Genomic DNA, 22,659 nt, shown 5'->3' with positions numbered 1-22,659 from the left:
TTTTTTTGCATTTGCAGCCTTCCCGTGCAGCCTGCTCGCGCGCAGCCCCGCTTGCAACACGAGGATTCTTTGGTGGGCGGGAGGATGGGCTTGAACGGCGGTTGCCAATTCCGGGGGGGAGGGGGGGCGGGAGAGGGGACCTCAGCTGGGTGCAATGCCATAGAGACCATCCTTTTCTCTTGGGGGGGGGGTTGAGCTCTTAGGCAGGTTGTCGTTTGGGATTCCGGGAGATCTCCAGCCACCCGCTGGAGACTGGCAAGCCTAGGGCCTCGATCGCGTCTCCGGAGTCTGGACACTGATGAGATTAGACGGGTCTTTCCTTTCCCGTCATGGAGACTTTGAAAATCAGCTGCAAAGGCGTGTCCCCCTTTTAGACTCAATCCCTGAGAGTGAAACGGCGTAAACACGTTTCGCTGGTGCAAAAGAGACGCTTTTCCTCTTTTTGTTGTAAAGCGGTCACGACTAGACGTCCGCAAGTGCCCCCGAGCATGTCCAAGGTTTCCTATGGGGTCGCTCGCTTGAGCCACTCGGCCCAGGAAAACACATCGGTGTCAAAAATAACCCGCGGAGCCGGTGCGTGCGCAAAGGAACTGTGTCTCTAGGAAGTCATTACAGCTGGAGGAGCCGGGCATAGAGGTAAGGGAGAAACGGCCTCAACAACAAGAGATAGTTCCGGCTTCTTCTCCCCTTCGGGATTTCCGCTCAAAGGGTGAAAAGCCGCAACGGGTTCTCACGTTGCATAAAACGGGGGCAACAGTTCTGCGTTCAGACGAGCGACTGGAATTGGAGTTAAGTTCGGTGTCTCCTCCCTGCAAAGCAGATACTGTATGGCCCCAGTGTTAGAGAGGCGGACCGAGTTGCAGGGATGTTGGAAACGGCTCTTAGTTTAAGAGTTGCCAACCTCCAGGTGGGGTCTGGAGATCTGGAGTTATGATTGTTCTCTAGAAAGCAGTTCCCCGGGAGAAATTGGCTGCTGTACCTTAGTGAGGTGCTTTCTCTCCACAAACCCCGCCTTCCCCAGGCTTCCCCCCACTTCCCCCCCCAAAAAAATTTCCAGGTGCCAACCTCCAGGAATTTTCCAGCTCCCCATTGGTAACCCCATCTCAGTCTCTTCCCAAACCAACCTCATGGATATGTTTATTTCTCCTCTGGCTAGAAACATCTGCTGGCAGGGGCTCATGGTAATTGTAGTCCATGGACATCTGGTGAGAGTTTGGCCACCCCTGGTGCTGTGGCTAAGAGAGCTGAACTAGGATCTGGAAGTCCCAGGTTCGAATTCCCACTCCACCATGGAAGTTTCCTGGTGATGTTGGGCCAAGCCCACACTCTCAGCATAATCTACCTCGCAGGGTTGTTGTGCTGTTACTATGGAGAATGATGTCACCACCATTGACTCCCCCATTGGGAAGAAAAGAAGGGTCTATATGAGTTAAATATAAAAAATCTGGGGAGAGTGAAAATAGCATGAGTGTTTACTGCCCCTCAGAGTCAAATACGTTTAACTGCAAGCTTCTGCATTTCTCCATGACCTCCGAAGAGCGATTATTAACCTTCTAAAGCAGGGGGAGTCAACCTGTGGTCCTCCAGATGTTCATGAGCTACAATTCCCATGAGCCCCTGCCAGTGTTTGCTGGCAGGGGGCTCATGGGAATTGTAGTTCATGAACATCTGGAGGACCACAGGTTGACTACCCCTGTTCTAAAGCAGTGGTTCCCAAACTTACATAATTAATTTATATTTTCAGGCTAATCAATTTATATTTTCACACCCCTGGTGACACACACATACATCCTGATAGATTCAAGTGGGTAGCCATGTTGGTCTGAAGCAGCACAACAAAACAAAACTTTAAGACCCACAAAGATTTATTCAAGGCGTGAGCTTTCGAGTGCAAGCACTTTGTGCTTGCACTCGAAAGCTCACGCCTTGAATAAATCTTTGTGGGTCTTAAAGGCGCCACTGGACTCTTTCTTGGTGTTAGGTCTACTGCAAATTCAAAACACACTATACGGCCTACGCTTATTTTTTCGGTCCTTGTGCAGCAGCCATGTTTCAGTCTGGAAAAAAAAAATAAGTTCTTTGTAAAAGCCATTTCTTAAAGCCACTTTGGGGAGAGAGAGAATAAGCAAGTAATTGGGAAATCCCATGGCCCGTGAGCAAGCAGAAGAAAGCTTTTCCAGCCTCCCAAAGACGGAGGCTTTTGGGGAAGGGATGCCAACTCTGGGTTATGAAATTCTTGGAGATCTGGGGTGGAGCCTGGGAAGGGTAGAGTTTCAGGAAGGGAAGGGGCTCTACGGGGATATGATCCTACCCAACCCACCTTCTGAAGCTGTCAGTACTACTGCCAAAGCGATATTTCTGAAAAATCTGCACAGCCATTTAATTTCTAGGCCGCTCCTCCCTGCACAGCAGGCTCGAGACGGCTCCCAACATAAAATTTACACAAGGATTGAAATAATAATAAAACATAAAACGTAGACCAATCGTTGTTAACAAGCTTCTCGAGGAAAGCTTGTCTCCTTTCAGATTTCTGCCTGGCATGTCCCTGTGAAAGAACCAGGGGGCAATTCTGGCCAGCTGGTCCTTCCAGATTTCTGATCCTGCAGATTCCTGCCAGTTCCGGAGAGCTGTTATGACACTGCGGTTTGGAGACGTGTGAAATCTTAAATTACCAGATTGATTTGTTGCCGTTTTTTAAACTCTGCTTTTCAAAACCAACCACACCGGCTCTCAGAGTGGTTTCTAGCAATTAAAAATTAATACTAATATCAGTTGAGATGCAATCTAATAGGAATGGCAGTGTCGACCCGCCTAGATCCAGCTGCCCTGAAAACTCTCGGGCTGCCATAATTCAGCTGTGACCTGATGGTGGGTTTTTCCCCTACATTTGTTTCTCTTTTGGCTTTTCCAGTTCTTCCTCTACTGATAAGATCTGCAAGGCCAAAGAGCAGCTCTCTTCTTACTGCTTTATTATGGTTATTTTTCGTGCCTGAAGACAACCAGCTTCAAGACCAAGTAGAGGATGGGGAATTAGGCCGGAAGGGCTAATTCGAGACCAGATGTGTAAACAACTGAGCAGTAAATAGAGCTAAGTTCGAATGTACGCCATTGGTCAGAACGGTGAATAGCAACACATTAGCATACAGAGTTTATGAACAGAGGCAAGAACTGAATTATGTTAGTATGTGTAGTGAGATAAGAAACCAATCTCTCTGTTAAGCCCTGGGGCACTATTGTCCTGAGTGTTGTAATAACTGGTCACTCAGCACTCTCCGTTCTAGTCCCATTTCTGAAATTCCGTTGCAATACTACCTTGAGGTCTTCGGTTGCAGGTCCTGGAAGATTGATGATGTTTTCTCCTGCAAGTTATTCTACAGAACAAAAGTTCGAATCCAGGGGCACCTTGAGGGCAGAGGCAAGTTTAATTCCGGGTATATAATAGCTGTCATGCGCATGCATGCTTCTTCAGATATCTGAAGAATCTGGGAAGGTGTGCATGTACACGCAAGCTTATACCAGGAAATTAAACTTGTTGGACTCAAATTTTGATCTGTTGTTTCAGACCAACACAGCTGCCCACCTGTGTGTATTTCTGTGGAAGTGGTGGGACAGAGTGGCCAAATAAGGCCAGCTTTCTGAATTTCTCACCTGTGCCTGGTATTTAAAAAGCAACTCACTGTTGAAAACAGAGTGAATGTACTGGGATCTTTCTTCATACCAGGTGGCGATATTAGGGCTCTCCGGAAGGTCATAGACTACAATTCCCATGAGCCTTTGCCATGGGAATTGTAGTCCATAGGTAGAGCCACATTTTGGCCAGCTCTGGTCTCAGATTTGGGAGACCTGTATTCGAATCCCCACTCTGCCATGGAAGTTCACAGGGTGACCCTGGGCCACTCGCACCCTCTCGACTTGGCCTACTCAGCAGGGTTGTTGTGAGGACAAAAACGGAAGAAAGGAGAATTACGTTCAGCTGCGTTCCTGAGGGAAAGAGGCAGAGGCGGTTCGACAAGATTGTCTAGATGGCTGTCAGACGGAAAGGGAAAGAGAGGGAAGCCGATTACTTCCTGCTTGTTGGTTCACATACCAATAAATGCACGCTGAATGGCCTTCATATGTACACAGTTATAATGGGTCAGTGGTGATCCCCAACCTGGCTCCCGTGGTTCACCCCCTCCCCCCCGGACAACTTTCCCACGCCTGCCCATGGTTTTTAGAAAACAGGCAGGACCAGGTGGAGCTTTATCTCAACAAGGCCTCTGGGCGGCTGCTGGAGGTTGAATCGGCCACGGAAATGTTTGGATATGTTGCTTTGGCAGCTGCTGCAGCTGCAGCATTATGTGACTGAAGGGAAGCAGTGGCCAGCATTTTGTAGGGACCCCCGGCCCCCCATGTCAGAGGATGTAGTCTGCAGGAGGAGGGCTAGATTCCTGTAGAACTGACACTTTTTTTGGGGGGGTGAAAGCTTTTGAGTGTCAAACTCTCTTCGCCCAAGGGGGCTTTGATTCTCCAAAACGGATTTACCCCCCCCCCCCCCAAATCTAGCTGGTCTCTGAGGTGGAACTGGACTTGGATCTAGCTGGTAGATCATGTGGTTTCTTCTCAAATTCACTCTCCCGCCTTGCACCTCCTAAAAGACCTTTTTTCCTAAGGGTCCCACAGTGCAAGCCTAAAACAGTTATTATGCCCTTCTTGATGGCAGAGTTTGAACCTGCAGAGAGAGCGAAGCACGAGGCTGCTTAAAGAATAAGACAGCGTTTATTCAGAAGAGAAACACCTATGTATGAAAAGAGAAGTGACCTAACTAACTGTTCTTGCATTTGCAGTAATTCTTCCGTCCGTCGCTGTTTCTGGAGGCATGCAGGGAGGGAGTGTGGTCATAAAGCAGGACGTCTCCTGTTGAGCCAATCTCAGCCCTGGAGGGGATAATTTGGAAATCATCGGGCAGTTCCTATTCTATCTATGCTAAATATGAAGGATATTAAGCATTGATAAAGTATTAATATCCAGAGTTAACAGTACCGGTTTCTGCTCAATTCACCTCTTGTTGACAGTTCATTACAGCCTCTCTTTTTCCATCCCCATCCTCAAGTATTTAAAAGGGTGCTTTATGGAGGATGGAGCAGAATTGTTCTCTCTTGCCCCGGAGGGACGGACCAGAACGAATGGGATGAAATTAATTCAAAAGAAATTCCATCTAAACCTCCGGAAGAAGTTCCTGACAGTCAGAGCGGTTTCTCAGTGGAACAGAGTGCCTTAGTATGGCAAGTACTGCAGCAGGAGGCAGAGTACGTGTGGTCAGAAAACAAACAAAGACATGTTCACCAACGTGGCACTTAACTAATATAAGAACTATTCAATAAAGAACATAATACTACATATGAAGAGGTAAAGAGAAGAGCCTCTTGTGGCGCAGAGTGGTAAGGCAGCAGACATGCAGTCTGAAAGCTCTGCCCATGAGGCTGGGAGTTCGATCCCAGCAGCCGGCTCAAGGTTGACTCAGCATTCCATCCTTCCGAGGTCAGTGAAATGAGGACCCAGCTTGCTGCTGGGGGGTAAACTTTAATGACTGGGAAAGGCACTGGCAAACCACCCCGCATTGAGTCTGCCAAGAAAACGCTAGAGGGCGTCACCCCAAGGGTCAGACATGTAAAAAGGCAAAGAGAAGGTTCCTATACTAATCTAAATAGTTGGATGGAGAGAGATGCTTGAGGCGTCTCCCTTCCCTCATGTTGCAGGCTGGAGAGATGGAGGAGAAGGAGGAAAGGAAGAGACTGGGGAAGCAAGAAATGACCCTCTAGGGACAGGTCAGTGAGATCAAAGGTGAGCGGTCAGTGTCCCTGTTTAGCTCACTAACTCTCTGGTGGGTGGGTTCAAATGGGAAGCCCTGTTGGTTTGAAATAGCACAATATAATCAGAGTCCAGTTGCACCTTTAAGACCAGCCTTTTTGGTCCTGGCCCCAACCTGGTGGAATGAGCTCACGGAGGAGCTGAGGGCCCTGCAGGAGTTTTGGGCGTTCCGCAGGGCCTGTAGGATGGAGCTCTTCCGCCAGGTCTATGGTTGAGGCCGGGGCGCTAAGGAAGATCTGTTTGACTCCCCTCAGAACTAAAGACATTGCTATGTGAACGGCGGACTTGGGTTTTTATCTGCCCTTCCTTCCCTTTTTGGGGGGATAGAACTGGGAATGTTTATGGTTTTTCACCGCATCTTATTGTCTCTTTATCTGCTGTATTTTATGTCTGTGGTTTTAAGGGGTATTTTATTGAGGGTTTTATACAGACGCTTGTAATCCGCCACGACCCGTTGGGAGTGGTGGGTAAGAAATCTAATAAATAATAATAACAACAACAAAGATTTATTCAAGGCGTGAGCTATGGAGTGCAAGCACTCGAGTCTGAGGAAGAGTGCTTGCACTCGAAAGCTCACGCCTTGAATAAAACTTGGTTGGTCTATCAAGTGTCACTGGACAGTGATTTTGTTTTGTAGCTCTATGGTGAAGAGAGTTCCTGCTCACTGCCCCACAAGTCAGGAGGCATGGCACAGAGAGCTGCTTCCAACAAAACATGCCCCTGCTCTGATGCCCCCTGGAGGACACCCCTTATATTCCGATCCACTATGCACATTGCAGATCTGGCCTAGTTTCAACGGGTTCTTGGACCCAAGGGCTCCCCAGGCTCCGTCCACCTGGCCGGTGATCCCAAGCTGCCGAGCAATGCAATGCGTCCTGCCCAAAGTGGGATGGAAACATAAACGGTACTTCTCCAACCTGCAAAAGAGTTGGCAATGAGGACTGGAGGGAGCATCGCAGAGGTAGCATTCCGGGAGATCTCCAGGCCCCGCCTGGAGGTTGGCATCCCTGCCCCCTCCGTGGGGTCCAATGGAGTCCCCCTTCCACCCAGCAGGTCTCCGCAGCCTGGAGTAGCGCTGTGATTTCAGGCGGCCCGCTCCTTTCGGCAGGATGCGGGCTGCACGTGTGGACGCGGCTCGCGTGTCTGCGCGGCGTGTCGGTGCTGTGGCGGGGCCTCCCCCGGGGGATCTCCCGCCCGCCTCCAGGCTCCGTCGGGTCCTAGCGCCGTTGCTGCCGAGGGAGCCGCGTCGCCCGCGCAGGGAGGCGGGGGCGGGGCCCGGCGTCCGGGCCGGCTTCCCATTGGCCCCGCGCTTTCCCCCGGCGCGGCCGCGATTGGCTGCCCGGCGGCTGTCGGGGGCGCGGGGCCGGTGGGGGCGGGGCGCGCGGGCCGCCCGGGAGCGCCAGTCGGGGACGGAGCGCGGGACAGACAGGTGGGCGCAGGCTGAGGAGCAGGGCCGGGGGGGATTGCGTGGGGTGCAAGGGCCAGCGTGGGGTGAGGGGGGCTGTGGGGTGAGGGGGGCTCAAGAAGCCGGCTGGAAAGGGGGTGGGATGTGGGGGGTGAGGCTGAGTGGGGCTCATAAAGGGGGTATTCTGTGGGGCCGAAGGGGGCAGGGGCAGGTGGAGTGGGGCTGGAGAATGGGGGGGGGACCAGAAGAAGGGTGAGTGGGGCTGGAGAAGCCGACTGGGAGGGGGAGTGTGGGGTGGGATGGGTTGGGCTCAGAAAGGGGGGTGGAAGGGGGCAGGGGCAGGCTCAGTGGGGAGGACCAGGGGAAGGATGAGTGGGGCTGAAGAAGTGAACTGGAAAGGCGGTGGGGGTGGGATTTGGTGGGGTGAGGCTCAGAAAGGGGGTATTCTGTGGGGCAGAAGGGGGCAGGGGCAGGTGGAGTGGGGCTGGAGAGTTGGGGGAAACAGGGGAAGGGTGAGTGGGGCTGAAGAAGTGGACTGGGAAGGGGAGGGTGTGGGGATGGAAGGGGATGTGGGGGGGGCCAGGCTGAGTGGGGCTTAGAATGGGGGGTATGGTGTGGGGTGTGGGGCTGAGATGAAAGGGGCTGTGGGGTCACTGGATCTGGAGAAGAGGAGCACATGTGGGGCGAAAGGACAGGGGTATTGTGTGGGGTGAAAGGGCAGGGGCAGGCGGAGTGGGGCTGGAGAACGGGGGAGACCAGGAGGAGCGTAAGTGGGGCTGAAGAAGGGGACTAGAGTGGGGAGTGCCTGGGGGGTGGAAGGGGATGTGGGGGGTCTGGCTGAATGGGGCTGTGTAGGTTGGCAGAAGGGACTGTGTCTGAGCTTGGCTCTTGTGGCCCTTTCTGGCATGCCCAGGGAAATGTTGATCACCATTTTGGGGTCGGGAGGTGAATTTCCTCCACGCCAGACTGGCCAGGGATTCTGGGGTTTTTTGGGGGGGGGCATCATCTGGGCATAGAATTGGGGCCACCGTGGGCGGGCAGGTAGTGGTGAATTTCCTGCATTCTGCAGGGGGTTGGACTAGATGACCCTGGAGTCCCCTTCCAGCTCTGTGATTCTAGGACAAGTTCAAGTGGGTTGGACTAGATGACCCTTGAGGAACCTCCCTGACCATGTGTGGGGGTTGATGGAGTCCTGTAGGATGGGTGAAGAGAAAGCAAGGGGGAGGGTTGAGCTATAAGGGGGCAAAGTTAAAGGGGTCATGAGGGCTTTAGGATTGAAATTGCAGTGGTTATCATGCACCCTTAGTGCCTCTCTCCTCCACCTTGAATACTGAGTATTCTCCTCTCCCCCCCCCCCCCACTGATGCAGACCTGGCATGCTTGGGGGTCCCGTGGGTGATCTTTGCCAAGCAGAGGCAGAGGGGCAAACAGACAAAGGCAGGGGGTGGGCACAGGGCGTGAAAGTCTGCTTTCTTCTTCTCTCCTTTCTTTCTTTTTGGGTGGTTCCGCACCTCCCCTAGAGAGCCCTGTTTCTTTCCTGGTTCCGCCCACTAGCCCACGCAGTCTCCTCAGTTCACAGCAGTCAAGCTGCCAGCTGGCTCTGGGGGCATGGTGGGTGGACGCTGGCTTGGAGGGCCCCATGTCCGTCTGCAAGGCAGGGCTTGTTGTGGCCCGCCCCTTTCCCCAAGGAGTTTGACTGCGTTAGATTTCCGCTGTTCTTCACAACTTCTCTCTCTCTCTGGCCACAGCCTGTTGGAGTAAGCAGAACGGCATGTAACTTTGTTTGTTCCCGAAACGGCCCCTGGTGAAAGAAGCCAGCTTTGCTTCTCTAGTCCTGTAATTATCCCCCCCCCTCCCCCATTAATTTTTTTATTTATTAAAACATATTCATATCCCGCCGGGTGCTTCGAGGGGCAGCCTGCAACGTTAGGTTAAAAACTTTTTTTTAGGTCAAGCAAAAAATAAAATAGCAACCCTCCCATACCCCCCCCCCACGCCCGCTTTAAAAGATGTCTGCCACCCCCCTTTAAAAGATGCCTCCCCCCCTCTCCAATCCACCCTTTAAAAGATGTTTGCCATGAAGCTGTAGGGGCTGTGATTCTAAGGGTGACAAGCATGGTGGGGGGGCATTTGTTTCAAACTCTTTGTTGTGATAATCTCTCACTGATAATCCCACCCCACACACACAAACACACACACACACACAGAGTAAAAGCAACAATTTTTGGTGGGAGAGCAGCAAGAAGGCACAAAATTTAATTTCCCCTTTCCCTCCGTGCTGGTCTCCCTTTTTAAAGTGCAGACCCTGAGGCTGGCCTCTTGGTATTACATATACTGTACATCCCCCCCTCTGCCCCCCAAAAAACATCCTTATGCTCTGAGACCGCCAGGGTCAGATTATAGATTTTCAATAAGCCACGTATGCACCTAGAAGGTCACTTGTCCTGGTTCTCTTTTCTCTTACCTGGGCTTTTCTCCCCTCCAGCCTGCTTTCCCCACAGTTTGGGGCCTCTCCCGCAGCAGAGATCTGACTAGGTGAGGTCTGGCAGCCCCAGCTCCGTAGAGCTCTTGGAGATATTCTGTCCATACCTGGGTAGCATCGTCACAAGCGCTTGGCACGAACGGAGCAGAACACCTCGGTGGTAAGTTGAGACTTGCATCCACCAGCGTATTTATTGGCATGGTTTGTGCCAGGGAGGGTAGAAGGGAGAGCTGCTAACCTGGGCATCACTCGCTGTGGGGTGGGAGGAGACAGGAGCCTGCCCACGTTGCCTCACCTGACTGTCTCCTTTTCTCCCCAGGCAACAAGTCTGCCATTATGAGCCGTCATGCTGTCCAGGAGGAGCTTAGTCTCAAGGACGTCTGTGGGATGCTACGGCAGGAGCTGTGCCAGGGGAATGACTTCCTCCAGTCAGACACCCACATCTTCATCATCTTGGGGGCTTCGGTGAGTTTCTTCCCTCTGGGCGAGGCTGGGTGCTTGTGGGCCGGAGATGGCGGTGTTTCCGACGCGGCTCCTCACAACGGCAGCCACGATACCCGGCAAAAATGGAACAAAATGTCTCCCAGAGCGGTAGGCCTAATCCACCTGGGGGGAGAGCCTGAATGGCAGAGGTATTTCGGCGGATGCTTTGTGGGGAAGGCATGCACGGCTTAAGCCGAAAGCTTGGGGCAAGTGGCAAAGGAACAAGCCAGGGGTAGTCAAACTGCGACCCTCCAGATGTCCATGGACTACAATTCCCATGAGCCCCTGCCAGCGTTTGCTGGCAGGGGCTCATGGGAATTGTAATCCATGGGCATCTGGAGGGCCGCAGTTTGACTACCCCTGGAACAAGCGTTCTGCGTGAGATGGCAAAAAGAGGCTGGAGAATTTGGTGGTAAGCAAGGTTATGTCTCCTTCAGTAAATCTTCTTCCTCGGGACATAGAGGAGAAGTCGCCGGGGGAGTTGCGGCGAATTTCCTGCATTTTGCAAGGGGTTGGACTAGATGACCCTTGGTGTGCCCTCTGGCAGTACGCTTCTGGGTTTACTGTAGCCGTAAAGCTCTCCTCTGACACCACATTTCGATTCAGTCGACTTTCTTCCTGTTGGCTCTCCTCATTATCACGCCCATGGAGATCCATCAAGATGGGAAGTCATGTTCATCTGTCTGTGGCCGCAGGAAACAGCCAGAATCCAGGAACACCTGAAAGACTATCAACATTAGGGGCAGGGGAAGGAGCTTAACTTATAAGTTCTGCCAATTTTTTTGTTAGTTTTCTACGTGAGACTGGACTCTAGCTGCCCTTCTTGTGTTTAATGGCGAGTTGTGTTCGATGCAGTTGGAAATGAAAACAGTATACGCTTATTAAGGAATAACAATACGGTAACTGGACAGCAGGGGACCAAGTGGCTACAGAATTTAAAACCAAGTAGCACTTAAAATCAGGATGCAAGCAATTAAATCGCAGTGACTGGATGCAAGAACAATTGTAATCATGTTTACTACCTTCCTGCCTCCCCTCCCCCCTTCTTAATCACCAAGCCTGGGAGGAATTCTGTATGACCTGAAAGCTTGCACACTGTATTTCAAATGAGAGCAAGTGTGGTGTAGTGGTTAACAGCGGCAGCCTCTAATCATGGAGAACCGGGTTTGATTCTCCGCCCCTCCACATGCAGCCAGGCGGGTGACTGTGGGCTAGTCACAGTTCTCTTAGATCTATTCTCACAGAACAGTTCTCTCAGAATTCTCTCAGCCCTTCCTACCTGTCTGTTGTAGGGAGAGGAAGGGCAGGCAATTGTAAGCTGCTTTGAGGATCCTTGGAGTTGTAAAAAAGCAGGGTACCTTTGTTTTTAAGTTGTTACTTGTAGAGATGGGAATGAAAATTGCTTTACACACAATTGCCAGAAGAATAGATTATTTGCCTCTTCTGGAAAGACGAAGGGGTTGGACCTGGCAACCAGGCAGTTAAGAAGAGAACTACTTGGGGCGGGATACGTGGCCATGTTGACTTCTCTTGCCATTCCCCTGTAACGTCCTCCTGTGGACATCGTGAAGCAGGGGTTTGTGTGCAAGACTCTGTAAGGATAACTGGCAGACACGGAGGTGCTCTTTTCAGCCACAGTTTTGCATCCCATATCTCATTCTGCCCAGTCCTGATGCACATTCTAACTCAGGGGTAGTCAAACTGCGGCCCTCCAGATGTCCATGGACTACAATTCCCAGGAGCCTCTGCCAGCGAATGCTGGCAGGGGCTCCTGGGAATTGTAGTCCATGGACCTCTGGAGGGCCGCAGTTTGACTACCCCTGTTCTAACTACAGGAGAGGGACTGTGAGGGGGGTTGAGAATTTACCTTCTCTTTTCATATAGCCCACCCAGCCTTTAAATCTAGAGACTGACCTCTGGCAGTTCACAACTCTAGAACTGAGCTCAAAAGTGTGTTCTTTTCATAGAATCATAGAGTTGGAAGGGACCTCCTGGGTCATTGAGACCAACCCCTTGCACTATGCAGGACACTCCCAACCCTCTCGCTCATCCACTGTCACCTGCCACCCCCTTGAGCCTTCACAGAATCAGCCTCTCCGTCAGATGGCTCTCCAGCCTCTGCTTAAAAATCTCCAAAGATGCCCACCTCCTCCTGAGGAAGCCTGTTCCACTGAGGACCTGCTCTGACTGTCAGGAACTTCTTCCGGATGTTTAGACGGAATTTCTTTTGAATTAATTCCATCCCATTCATTCTGGTCCGTCCCTCCGGGGCAAGAGAGAACAACTCTGCTCCATCCTCTACATGGCAGCCTTTTAAATACTTGAAGATGGTTCTCAGATCCCCTCTCAGTCGTCTCCTCTCCAGGCTAAACAGACCAAGCTCCCCCAACCTTTCCTCCTACGTCTTGGTCTCCAAACCAAGATGTATGCTACAGCGTTTTGATGCTACAGTTTTCTTTGTCTAGCTCTCTTTGGCGTCCTGCTCCAGCATCCCTTTTCCCAGTGTGGTACCTTGCCCCGAGCATCTGGGGTGGGGCTCAGCATGATAGCTGATCTCGGCTGCATGATGATGCGGAGGCCCGAATTCCGATAGCAGGCGGAGCAGATCTTTTGCCCTGCAGCACACCGCGGCTTCTGCCCCTGCCGCTTGTGTAAGCTGCTCCTTCTTTAGCTGGGGTGTAGGGTTGTGTAACTGGGCACAGCAATTATCGCGTGGGGTGTAATCAACATCCCCTTTGGGGTGTGTGTGTGTGTGGGGGGGCAGTACCACTTGAAGAGTATGTTCAAGGTGGGGGGTTTTTTTAGATAGCTAATCCCAGCATATCTTGCGTTTAGCAACGTGTTGATAATCTGGTGCCAGTTAAGAGCAGCCTGTGATACTGGCTTGCTTTCTGTCCTGTCCTCCTACATGTAGTCACACTTTGCGCAAAGTAAATTTTGCAAGCGTTTGTTTCGATGGGAGAGAAATTGCATCCAAAATAGCCGTAGTCTAGCACTTTCACAAGAGAACTCGTTTCGGAGTAATATGCCGCATCTTTCTTTCTCTCACACACACAAACACACGCACAGATTGTTTCTGTGGGTAGCTGTGTTGGCCTGCAGTAGAACAGCTTTATTTGAGTCCGATAGCACCTTAGAGCAGGGGTAGTCAAACTGCGGCCCTCCAGATGTCCATGGACTACAATTCCCATGAGCCCCTGCCAGCGTTCGCTGGCAGGGGCTCATGGGAATTGTAGTCCATGGACATCTGGAGGGCCGCAGTTTGACTACCCCTGCCTTAGAGAGTCTTGCCACACTGAAGCTCTTCAGATGTCCGTGGACTACAATTCCCATGAGCCCCTGCCAACTCATGGGAATTGTAGCCCACGGACATCCGGAGAGCCACAGTTTGGCCACCCCGTGAGACTGACGCCATTTTCCAGGTATGAGTTTTGTAGAGTCCAAGCAACCTTCAGATATCTGGAGTTTTGACTCTCAAAAGCTCATACTTGGATATTACTGGCTATCGATTTAGCAGTTTTGCTGCAAATTAACTACAGAATTTGAATCTTTCTCTTTCTTTCTTTCTTTCTTTCTTTCTTTCTTTCTTTCTTTCTTTCTTTCTTTCTTTCTTTCTTTCTTTCTTTCTTCCTTCCTTCCTTCCTTCCTTCCTTCCTTCCTTCCTTCCTTCCTTCCTTCCTTTATTTCTCCCTCTCCCTCTCCCTCCCTCCCTCCCTCCCTCCCTCCCTCCCTCCGGGGGTGGTATATTTGGATTTGAATTTAAGTGCAAGGCTACACTGCTGCACACGCATTTCGGAGGGTTTTTTTTTTTTTTTTAAACTCTCAAGGCTGGTATGCCGATGAGCAGGTACAGCCGGATAATGGAGCACCAGTTGAAAGCTGAGCCGTATTTGGGGAATACCACTGGAATAATTGGCCTTTTAAAGCTGTTGTGACTCGTGTCCTCGGAAGGCCGTCGGGGGGGTTGCGGGCTGCACTTGATATTCCCAGCATGTGGCTTCCGGGAGACAGCCTTGCTCTCATTCTACGGAAACAGGATGTGCTGCACCGGCCCTTTGGAGAGGGAACGGCACTCCACGTATGCTCAGAGGCACTGGCGTCTTACAACAGCGCACCCTGCCCAACTATGAGACGTCCCCAAAGGTGGGAGGAGGTGATGATTGGTGGGAATGACCAAAAGCGGAGGGGTGCATCTGCCAGCTTGCACGGATCTGTCGCCCTCCTCACTGGGTGACCATGGATGTGCTATTGCTGGGGGTGGGTGGGCTGGGGAGCACACAGACACTGCTAATACCGTAGCTGGATTTGAGCCCAGCAACACTGGAGACCAACCAAATTTTGGCAGTGTAAACTTTCCAGAGTTCAGGACTTCCTTTCTCTGATTTAATTCGACTGAGTACCTGAGCCTTCGGCTCCCAGTGTGACAATGGGAGAGGTATTGCAAGGAGTCTGGATGCAGAGGTCCCAGCTGGGTGGGATACAAGTCAGAATCTCTATTGGTCGAGCAAGCTTGACTAGAGGGGGGTGCAGCCACTGTTCCCACACAACAGGTGCCACACAACAGCCTTGCAGGGTAGATCGAGATAGAGCGTTCGTCTGTCTGGAGCTGCGGAAAAGAGCAAGATCAGCATGGTGGGACAAGAGGCAGAACTGAACTGAGAAACCCGGGGGGGGGGGAAGATTTATATACAATCATGGACCATGGATCTTCACGCCATGGGTCAGTTTTGGTTTAATTTCTGTGAAAGAACCACAACATGAGGAACTGGATTAAAGGGTCGCGGCGTTAGGAAGGTGGAGAACCACTGGCATAAAGCATTGGCCAAACCAGTGTGGTCCAGACCTGCAGCTTGTCTTGTCGTGGGTTGTGGTTGCTTTTATCTCACCTCCTTGGCTTGCCGCCTGTAAGGTGAGGCTGGTTGGAACCACCCGTGAACTGTGTGCCGCTGGTCAGAGGAGGAGGAGGAGGAGGAGGCCATCGGCCGCTTGCCGTTTCGCAAAAAAGGGAAGCACCAGTTTTAGTTGAGTCATGCTCATCGTGCAATTCTCCGGTTAAAACTAGGAAGTCAGCCTTCTGCTCGTGAAGGGGAACATAACTTCCCCCCTCTGTTTATCCTCAGCTTGTGAATAGACTTCCAGCTTTGTTGTAGTTGTGCCTAATGTGCCCTGGATGCTTCACACCTTGCGAGCCCAGTTCACTCACAGGGGACCTGATGGATCAATATTTGCCTTAGATAAGACGCTTCCAGCCCTGGCTGAGTTCAGGAGAGCTGGCGGCTTCTGCCGGTCCCTCCACCTCCAGTGAGGGCATCGGGGGCACGGTCTGTGGGGATCCAGACTGTATCAGGGACGACCCCCTTGGCTGTGGTCACCCTGGTGCCATTGCCAATGGCGGAGGTCTCGAGATGAGCGATCGTCGTGGATAAGTGTGTACGCTCTCTGACCCACGGGAATTAGTTTTTAACGGCGTGTGGTTTTTAATTTTCGTTAACACCTGCCTTGTAGCCTGTCCTGAGAGAAGCAGGTCAAGGAAGGAGAGGAGTATTTCTGTTGGGGAAGAAGGGGAAAGGCTGGAGAGTAATCCAAGGATCTCTGTTTCTCAGGCACGATTTTCAAGTACGCTTTATAACAATGCCGGCATGTTAGGCAGAAAGTGTTCGACTGTTTAAAGCAGGGGTAGTCAAACTGCGTCCCTCCAGATGTCCATGGACTACAATTCCCAGGAGCCCCTGCCAGCGAACGCTGGCAGGGGCTCCTGGGAATTGTAGTCCATGGACATCTGGAGGGACGCAGTTTGACTACCCCTGCTTTAAAGTGAGGAGATGGAAGGCTCTGTCTGGGGCAGGGATGCGAATCGTTCTTCGTGCTTGGAGGGCTTCTGGAGATCTGGCCCCTCTGGTGGATCTCCTGGTGGCCCCTGGGTTTTGGCCACTGTGTTGGACTGGATGGGCCACGGCCTGATCCAACATGATTTCTCTTCCGTTCTTATGAGTCGCTGCTATCACTGCAGGGAAGGCACCAAGGGTTCCTTATTATAAGGAGAAGAAGAGTTGGTTCTTATATGCCGCTTTCCTCTAACGGAAGGAGTCTCAAAGCAGCTTATAGTCACCTTCCCTTTCCTCTCCCCACAGCAGACACCTTCCCGCTCCTCTCCCTCCTCTATGAGGGAGGGGAGGCTGAGAGAGCCCTGAGATTACTGAAGAAGAAGAAGAGTTGGTTCTTATATGCCGCTTTTCTCTACCCGAAGGAAGCTCAAAGTGGCTTACAATCGCCTTCCCTTCCTCTACCCACAACAAACCCCCTGTGAGGGAGGGGAGGCTGAGAGAGCCCTGAGATTACTGAAGAAGAAGAAGAGTTGGGTCTTATATGCCGCTTTTCTCTACCCAAAGGAGTTTCAAAGCGGCTTCCAGTCGCCTTCCCTTCCTCTCCCCACCACAGACACCCTGTGAGGTGGGTGAGGCTGAGAGAGCCCTGAGATTACTGCTCGGTCAGAACAGTTTTATCAGTGCCGTGGCGAACCCAAGGTCACCCAGCTGGTTGCATGTGGGGGAGCGGGGAATCGAACTCGGCTCGCCAGATTAGAAGTCCGCACTCCTACACCAAGCTGGCTCTCACACCAAGCTTAGCCTTTCTGGTAGTCTGCGGTGTCTCCAAAACTCTCCTCCAACCTCATATTCCAAGTGAATCCACTTTCTTCCTGTCCACCTTCCTCACTGTCTAACTTTCACGCCCAAACACAGTCACGGGGAATACCGTGGCGTGAATTATCTTGCTCTCCCTCATCAACAACACATTCTTACACTTAAGAATCTTTTCGGTCTCCTTCACGGCTGCTCTTCCCAGTCTCAACCTCCCGATTTCTTGCTTCCTCTCTCCCTTTTGGTTGACGATGGAGCCAAGGAATAGAAAATCTTTGCCGAATAGTGGATTTGGGGTACGATTCAGTCCCTCAGAAGGGGAGGCTGGCGGACAGGGAGGGATCTGTCTTGTGGGGGCCTGTTTACTTGAAATGAACAGGAGCCGTACAATAGGGCCTTCTGGGGAAAAGCCAGACTGACAACTGGCTTGTGGGTGGATTTGACGAGTCATCCCAGAGCTCCTCGTGAAGGTGTTTGTGTAAGAGACGTAACTCCTCAGGGTGTCGTAATATCTTTGAGAGCAAGAGTAATTTAGAGCCCTCTTACGTAAAGTTTATGATAGACTTAGCATTGGCCGGCTGGCCAGAGATTAATTACAGGTGCAGCCATGTTTCTCCACAGAGACCAGACGGAGAGAAGCTTTTGGAGAGGCCCAGAGGGTGAAGGATTTTACCAGTTACTGATACATGGCCTCAGATCTTAATCTGAGCCAGAGTTTACTAAACGGGAACCCCAGAAACTGCTCCGAAAGCTAGGACCAAGAAGAAGAAGGAGAAGAGAAGAGTTGGTTCTTATGTGCCACTTTTCTCTACCCGAAGGAGTCTCAAAGCGGCTTCCATTGGCCTTCCCTTTCCTCTCCCCGCAACAGACACCCTGTGAGGGAGGGGAGGCTGAGAGAGCCCTGAGATTACTGAAGAAGAAGAAGAGTTGGTTCTTACATGCTGCTTTTCTCTACCCGAAGGAGTCTCAAAGCGGCTTCCATTCGCCTTCCCTTTCCTCTCCCCACAACAGACACCCTGTGAGGGAGGGGAGGCTGAGAGAGCCCTGAGATTACTGAAGAAGAAGTAGAGTTGGTTCTTACATGCTGCTTTTCTCTACCCGAAGGAGTCTCAAAGCGGCTTCCATTCGCCTTCCCTTTCCTCTCCCCACAACAGACACCCTGTGAGGGAGGGGAGGCTGAGAGAGCCCTGAGATTACTGAAGAAGAAAAAGAAGAGCTGGTTCTTAGATGCCGTTTTTCTCTACCCGAAGGAGGCTCAAAGCGGCTTCCAATCGCCTTCCCTTTCCTCTCCCCACAACAGACACCTTGTGAGGGAGGGGAGGCTGAGAGAGCCCTGAGATTACTGAAGAAGAAGAAGAAGAGTTGGTTCTTAGATGCCGCTTTTCTCTACCCGAAGGAGGCTCAAAGCGGCTTACAATCGCCTTCCCTTTCCTGATATTCCTGCTCGGTCAGAACAGTTTTATCAGTCGAACTCCGCACTCCTAACCACTACACCACGCTGAGATGTGGGCTGTTATCATGGACAGTGTACCTCTGAGCACTTAGACAGTACTTCAACAGCTGAATTAGAAGGCGCTGATTAGAGATGGAAGGGTCCAACCTGCTGCACAGGGCATGGTGCAATAAATCCACAGCTCCTTCCCTTCTCCATTTCCCAGTGACTCCTGCTGTATGCCCAAGGAAAGGCAAAATACCAATAGGACTCCTGGGTCAAGCTGGCCTGGAGGAAGATTTATTCCTTCCTGATCCCCTAATAACGATTGGTGTTACCCTGGCCATAAAAGAACAGCTCACAAGAGCCAAGCTCTGGCTCATCGTGTCCTCCGTCCCAAGATCTGACTAAAATCATTGTGAGTCAGGGAGGATTGTCTCTAAATGAGCAGATGCCGGCAGCCAAGGTGACACAATTTATTCTTTTGCAATCCTTGGAGCTCTCGTAGGAAGGACATGAACGAGAAGAAGAAAAGGAAGAGGAAGAAGAAGAGTTGGTTCATATGTGCTGCTTTTTTCTACCCACAGGAGTCCCAAAACAGCTTCCAATCTCCATCCCTTTCCTCTCCCCACAACAGACACCCTGTGAGGGAGGGGAGGCTGAGAGAGCCCTGAGATTACTGAAGAAGAAGATGAAGAGTTGGTTCTTTTATGCTGCTTTTCTCTCATTTTCTCCCTTCTTCGTCCAGGAGTATTCTGCTTTGAAACGGGCTATCGTTTCCCCTGCCCAAATCCTTCCTCAGAAACCAGGTTTAGTTTCTCTCTCTTTTTTGGAGACATTGTGTGTATCCCCAGGTAATCTGAGCCCGTATCTCAGTCACTTATTTGTGTGTGGGGAGGCTGTTGATGTGGAAGCATTGATCTGAGTCACAGCCTCTTTTATGCAGCCTGACACTCTTTCATCTTAATGTCACTCATTCTGTAAGGTTGGTTGCTCATGCGATCCTTATCGCCAAGCGCCACTAGAGCTTTCTGCAATCCTTTCCTTGGTGAATTCGTATACAGAAAATATTATTCCTGATTCCATTCCCGTTGCTAGTTCAGCTAGTTCACGCCTGTGTCTCAGTGTGTGTGGTCCCTTAGCTTTATTTCCTGATTCACATGGAAGTCCAAAGTATTTGTGTGGTGTTTTCACTGCATTTGCCCATTTTTTTTTACTTTTTAATAAGCCAGCTTGGTGGTAGTAGTTAGGAGTGCGAACTTCTAATCTGGTGACCCAGGTTTGATTCCCTGCTCCTCCCCCATATGCAACCAGCTGGGTGATCATGGACTCGCCATGGCACTGATAAAGCTGTTCTGACCAAGCAGGAATATTGGGGCTCACAGCTTCACCCACCTCATAGGGTGTCTGTGGTGGGGAGAGGAAAGGGAAGGCGAATGGAAGCCACTTTGAGACTCCTTGTAGAGAAAAGCAGCATATAAGAACCAACTCCTCCTCCTCCTCCTCCTCCTCCTCCTCCTCCTCCTCCTCTCCTCCTCCTCCTCCTCCATTCCATCAAATCAATTCTCCTATATAGGCTAGATATCAGGAAAAAAATTTTTCACAGTCAGAGTAGTTCAGCAGTGGAATAGGCTGCCTAAGGAGGTGGTGAGCTCCCCCTCACTGGAAGTCTTCAAGCAAAGGTTGGATGCACACTTTTCTTGGATGCTTTAGGATGCTTTGGGGGCTGATCCTGTGTTGAGCAGGGGGTTGGACTAGATGGCCTGTCTGGCCCCTTTAAACTCTATGATTCTATGATTCTTCTCAACCCATTTTTGCATTGTCCAATTTTCACAGCCATAAGTGCCTATTGGAAGTGAATTTAGGAGCGCCCTTGATCTCGTCACCATCAATTATTATGGCGTCGTCTGTTTTTTGCAGTGCTCACTATTTTTGTCTTCTTAGCGTTCAAGAAAAGGCCCAATTTCTTGCTTGCTTCATTGACCTTTGTAAACATCTGTTGTAGGCCTTCCTTAGTTTCTAACAGGAGGTTTCGTGTCATCAGCCTACCAAAGATTATTTATCTTCCTTCCAGGGAAGACTGTAGCACGAATTAACTTGACCTCAGTCACAAGTAGCACTTCCTTCCACTTACGCACCTTTTAAAGCTCTGTCTTGGCTGCCCTTCCCGGGGCCAAAAACATAAGTCATAGAGGCCAGCCATCCTCAACGAAGCCCATGTGCCCATGAACACTCAGATGTGAGGAACATGGCTGCGCTCTAGATATTTAGGACCCGGTTTGCAAAGGGCTTTTGCTGTGAATTTAAAAACTGAACCTGGAAGCCTATAACCAGTGATCTTGTACATGGGTAGCAAGTTGCGCTATTGCGTTTTGCACACGATAGAATGGATCATGATGATGTTATCCATTCAGTCATGTCCGACCCTCGGCGATTCTATAGTAAAGTCTTGGCCATGTGCCCCTGTCTCTGACTGCTTCTTTTAGCTGGTTCACGGTCATCCCTGGATCGGCTTTGATCGTGTCGAGCCAGCGGATCCTTTGGCGACCACGTTTCCTTTTGCCGCTGACCATGCCGAGCATTCGTGATTTTTCTAGCGAGTTTGATCGCGTGATGTGTCCAAAGTAAGTGAGCTTTGGCCATAACATCTTCCCTCCTGGTGACATAATTGGCTTGCTCCTCTGTTAAAGTACCTTGTTGTTAACTTTGGCTGCCCATGAGATTCTCAGCATTCGTCTCCAACACCAACTTCCCTAAATCCTCAACAGCAACTCGAGGCTGTTGTTAGATTTCTTCTCCCTAAAACATGCACACTTTTGCAATGTTGCCATGAGAATCTTCACATTTGGGCCCCAAAATTGAGGTGGCCCCAAATAGGGTAGAAACTCTGGTCTCTCTTGAAAAGCTGTTTGTGATCCTTTGCTGGGATGCGGCGACTTAATATCCTAGGGCAGGGGTAGTCAAACTGCGGGCCTCCAGATATCCATGGACTGCAATTCCCAGAAGCCCCTGCCAGCAAATGCTGGCAGGGGCTTCTGGGAATTGTAGTCCATGGACATCTGGAGGGCCGCAGTTTGACTACCCCTGTCCTAGGGGGTGGATTAACTTTATTCTTATATACTATGCTAGGAGCCTCTTGTGGCGCAGAGTGGTAAGGCAGCAGACATGCAGTCTGAAAGCTCTGCCCATGAGGCTGGGAGTTTGATCCCAGCAGCCGGCTCAAGGTCGACTCAGCCTTCCATCCTTCCGAGATCGTTGAAATGAGTCCCCAGCTTGCTGGTGGATAAAACGATAATGACTGGGGAAGGCACTGGCAAACCACCCCATATTGAGTCTGCCATGAAAATGCTGGAGGGCGTCACCCCAAGGGTCAGACATGACCCGGTGCTTGCACAGGGGATACCTTTACCTTTGCCTATATACTATGGAGACATTTGCTATAGTATTTTAACACTGATTCCCCTGAGGGGCCCCGAATTACTAAGGATCTTCTTACAGTGGTATTTGCCCTGTCAATACCAGCTGTGGAAATCCATTCACTATGGGGGTCAGTGGGAAATATGCTACTTGAGCATGTGTTAGTGGCCCTGCCCCTCGCGTCACTTTCCACATCTGTGTCCTCAACCCCCGCCCCCCATGCACCAATCTGTCTGTGAACATGCCCTGCTATAATTTAATTGCTTATTTTTAAATATAGGGTCATCGATATACATGGTACTTTACAGATTAGGACAGACAGACAGAGTCCTGCCCTGAGATATTTGCCGTCTTCGTTTTAGTCGATTCAGCAGGAAGGAAAGGTGGAGACAAAGCTAACAAGTGACGACTGCGAGTAATTGTTTAGGCGTGGGGCTTGTTTTGGTTGGGGGCTAAGGGTGCGCCTCGGTGAATTGCTTGCAGTCTTATGACTGTGTGCCTTTAATTTTCTTTAAACACAGTTGTGGGGGGTTGGATTGAGGCCCTAGCGCTGGAGGAATAGCAATTATTCCTTTCCCCCTACATGACCACCCCGTTTCTCCAGGCGGGGCCTGGAGAACTCCTGAGATCACCTCTGATCTCCAGACTCCAGAGATCATTTTCCCCTAGAGGAAAACGGCAACTTTTGAGAGCAGTCTCTATGACACAGGATTCCCAGCCAGGGCTCCGTGTGAGCTCCCCAGGGGCTCCCCGTCCTTCCTGCTCTGTCCTGCCTTAATGGACTCAGCCACAAGCTATTCCGGGCATGGCTGTGGAAGCAGGAAACAGGCAGATCCCTTTGGCCTGAGGGTGGTGGTCTTGCATGGTCATCATCCCTGGGAAATGGGGCAGAGCCTGAATGCCTACACCTGCTTTCCCCCCACCCCACCTGCTTTCCCCCCCACCCCAAGTC

At 51.0% G+C, this 22,659-nt stretch overlaps 1 protein-coding gene and 1 long non-coding RNA gene across 2 annotated transcripts in view; one reads left to right on the top strand and one right to left on the bottom strand.

Annotated features, from left to right (window-relative positions):
* The first annotated feature begins 198 nt into the window (after positions 1-198).
* G6PD (glucose-6-phosphate dehydrogenase) overlaps positions 199-22,659 on the top strand; it is a 41,040-nt gene continuing 18,579 nt past the window's right edge. The window contains exons 1-3 of the mRNA XM_077329745.1: positions 199-636; positions 9,741-9,897; positions 10,057-10,202. Coding sequence (XP_077185860.1) covers positions 10,074-10,202 — 129 coding nt within the window. The 5' untranslated portion in view covers positions 199-636; positions 9,741-9,897; positions 10,057-10,073. The remainder of the gene's footprint in view (positions 637-9,740; positions 9,898-10,056; positions 10,203-22,659) is intronic.
* On the bottom strand, positions 4,797-9,842 carry LOC143833662 (uncharacterized). The gene is made up of 3 exons (XR_013229680.1): positions 9,720-9,842; positions 8,627-9,004; positions 4,797-4,916 (listed from the first exon to the last, which is right to left on the bottom strand). It is a non-coding gene; the product is annotated as an uncharacterized LOC143833662 (long non-coding RNA).

Source organism: Paroedura picta, chromosome 3, assembly GCF_049243985.1.
Source record: "Paroedura picta isolate Pp20150507F chromosome 3, Ppicta_v3.0, whole genome shotgun sequence".
NCBI lineage: Eukaryota > Metazoa > Chordata > Lepidosauria > Squamata > Gekkonidae > Paroedura > Paroedura picta.
This window is presented reverse-complemented; position numbering and strand designations above follow the sequence as displayed.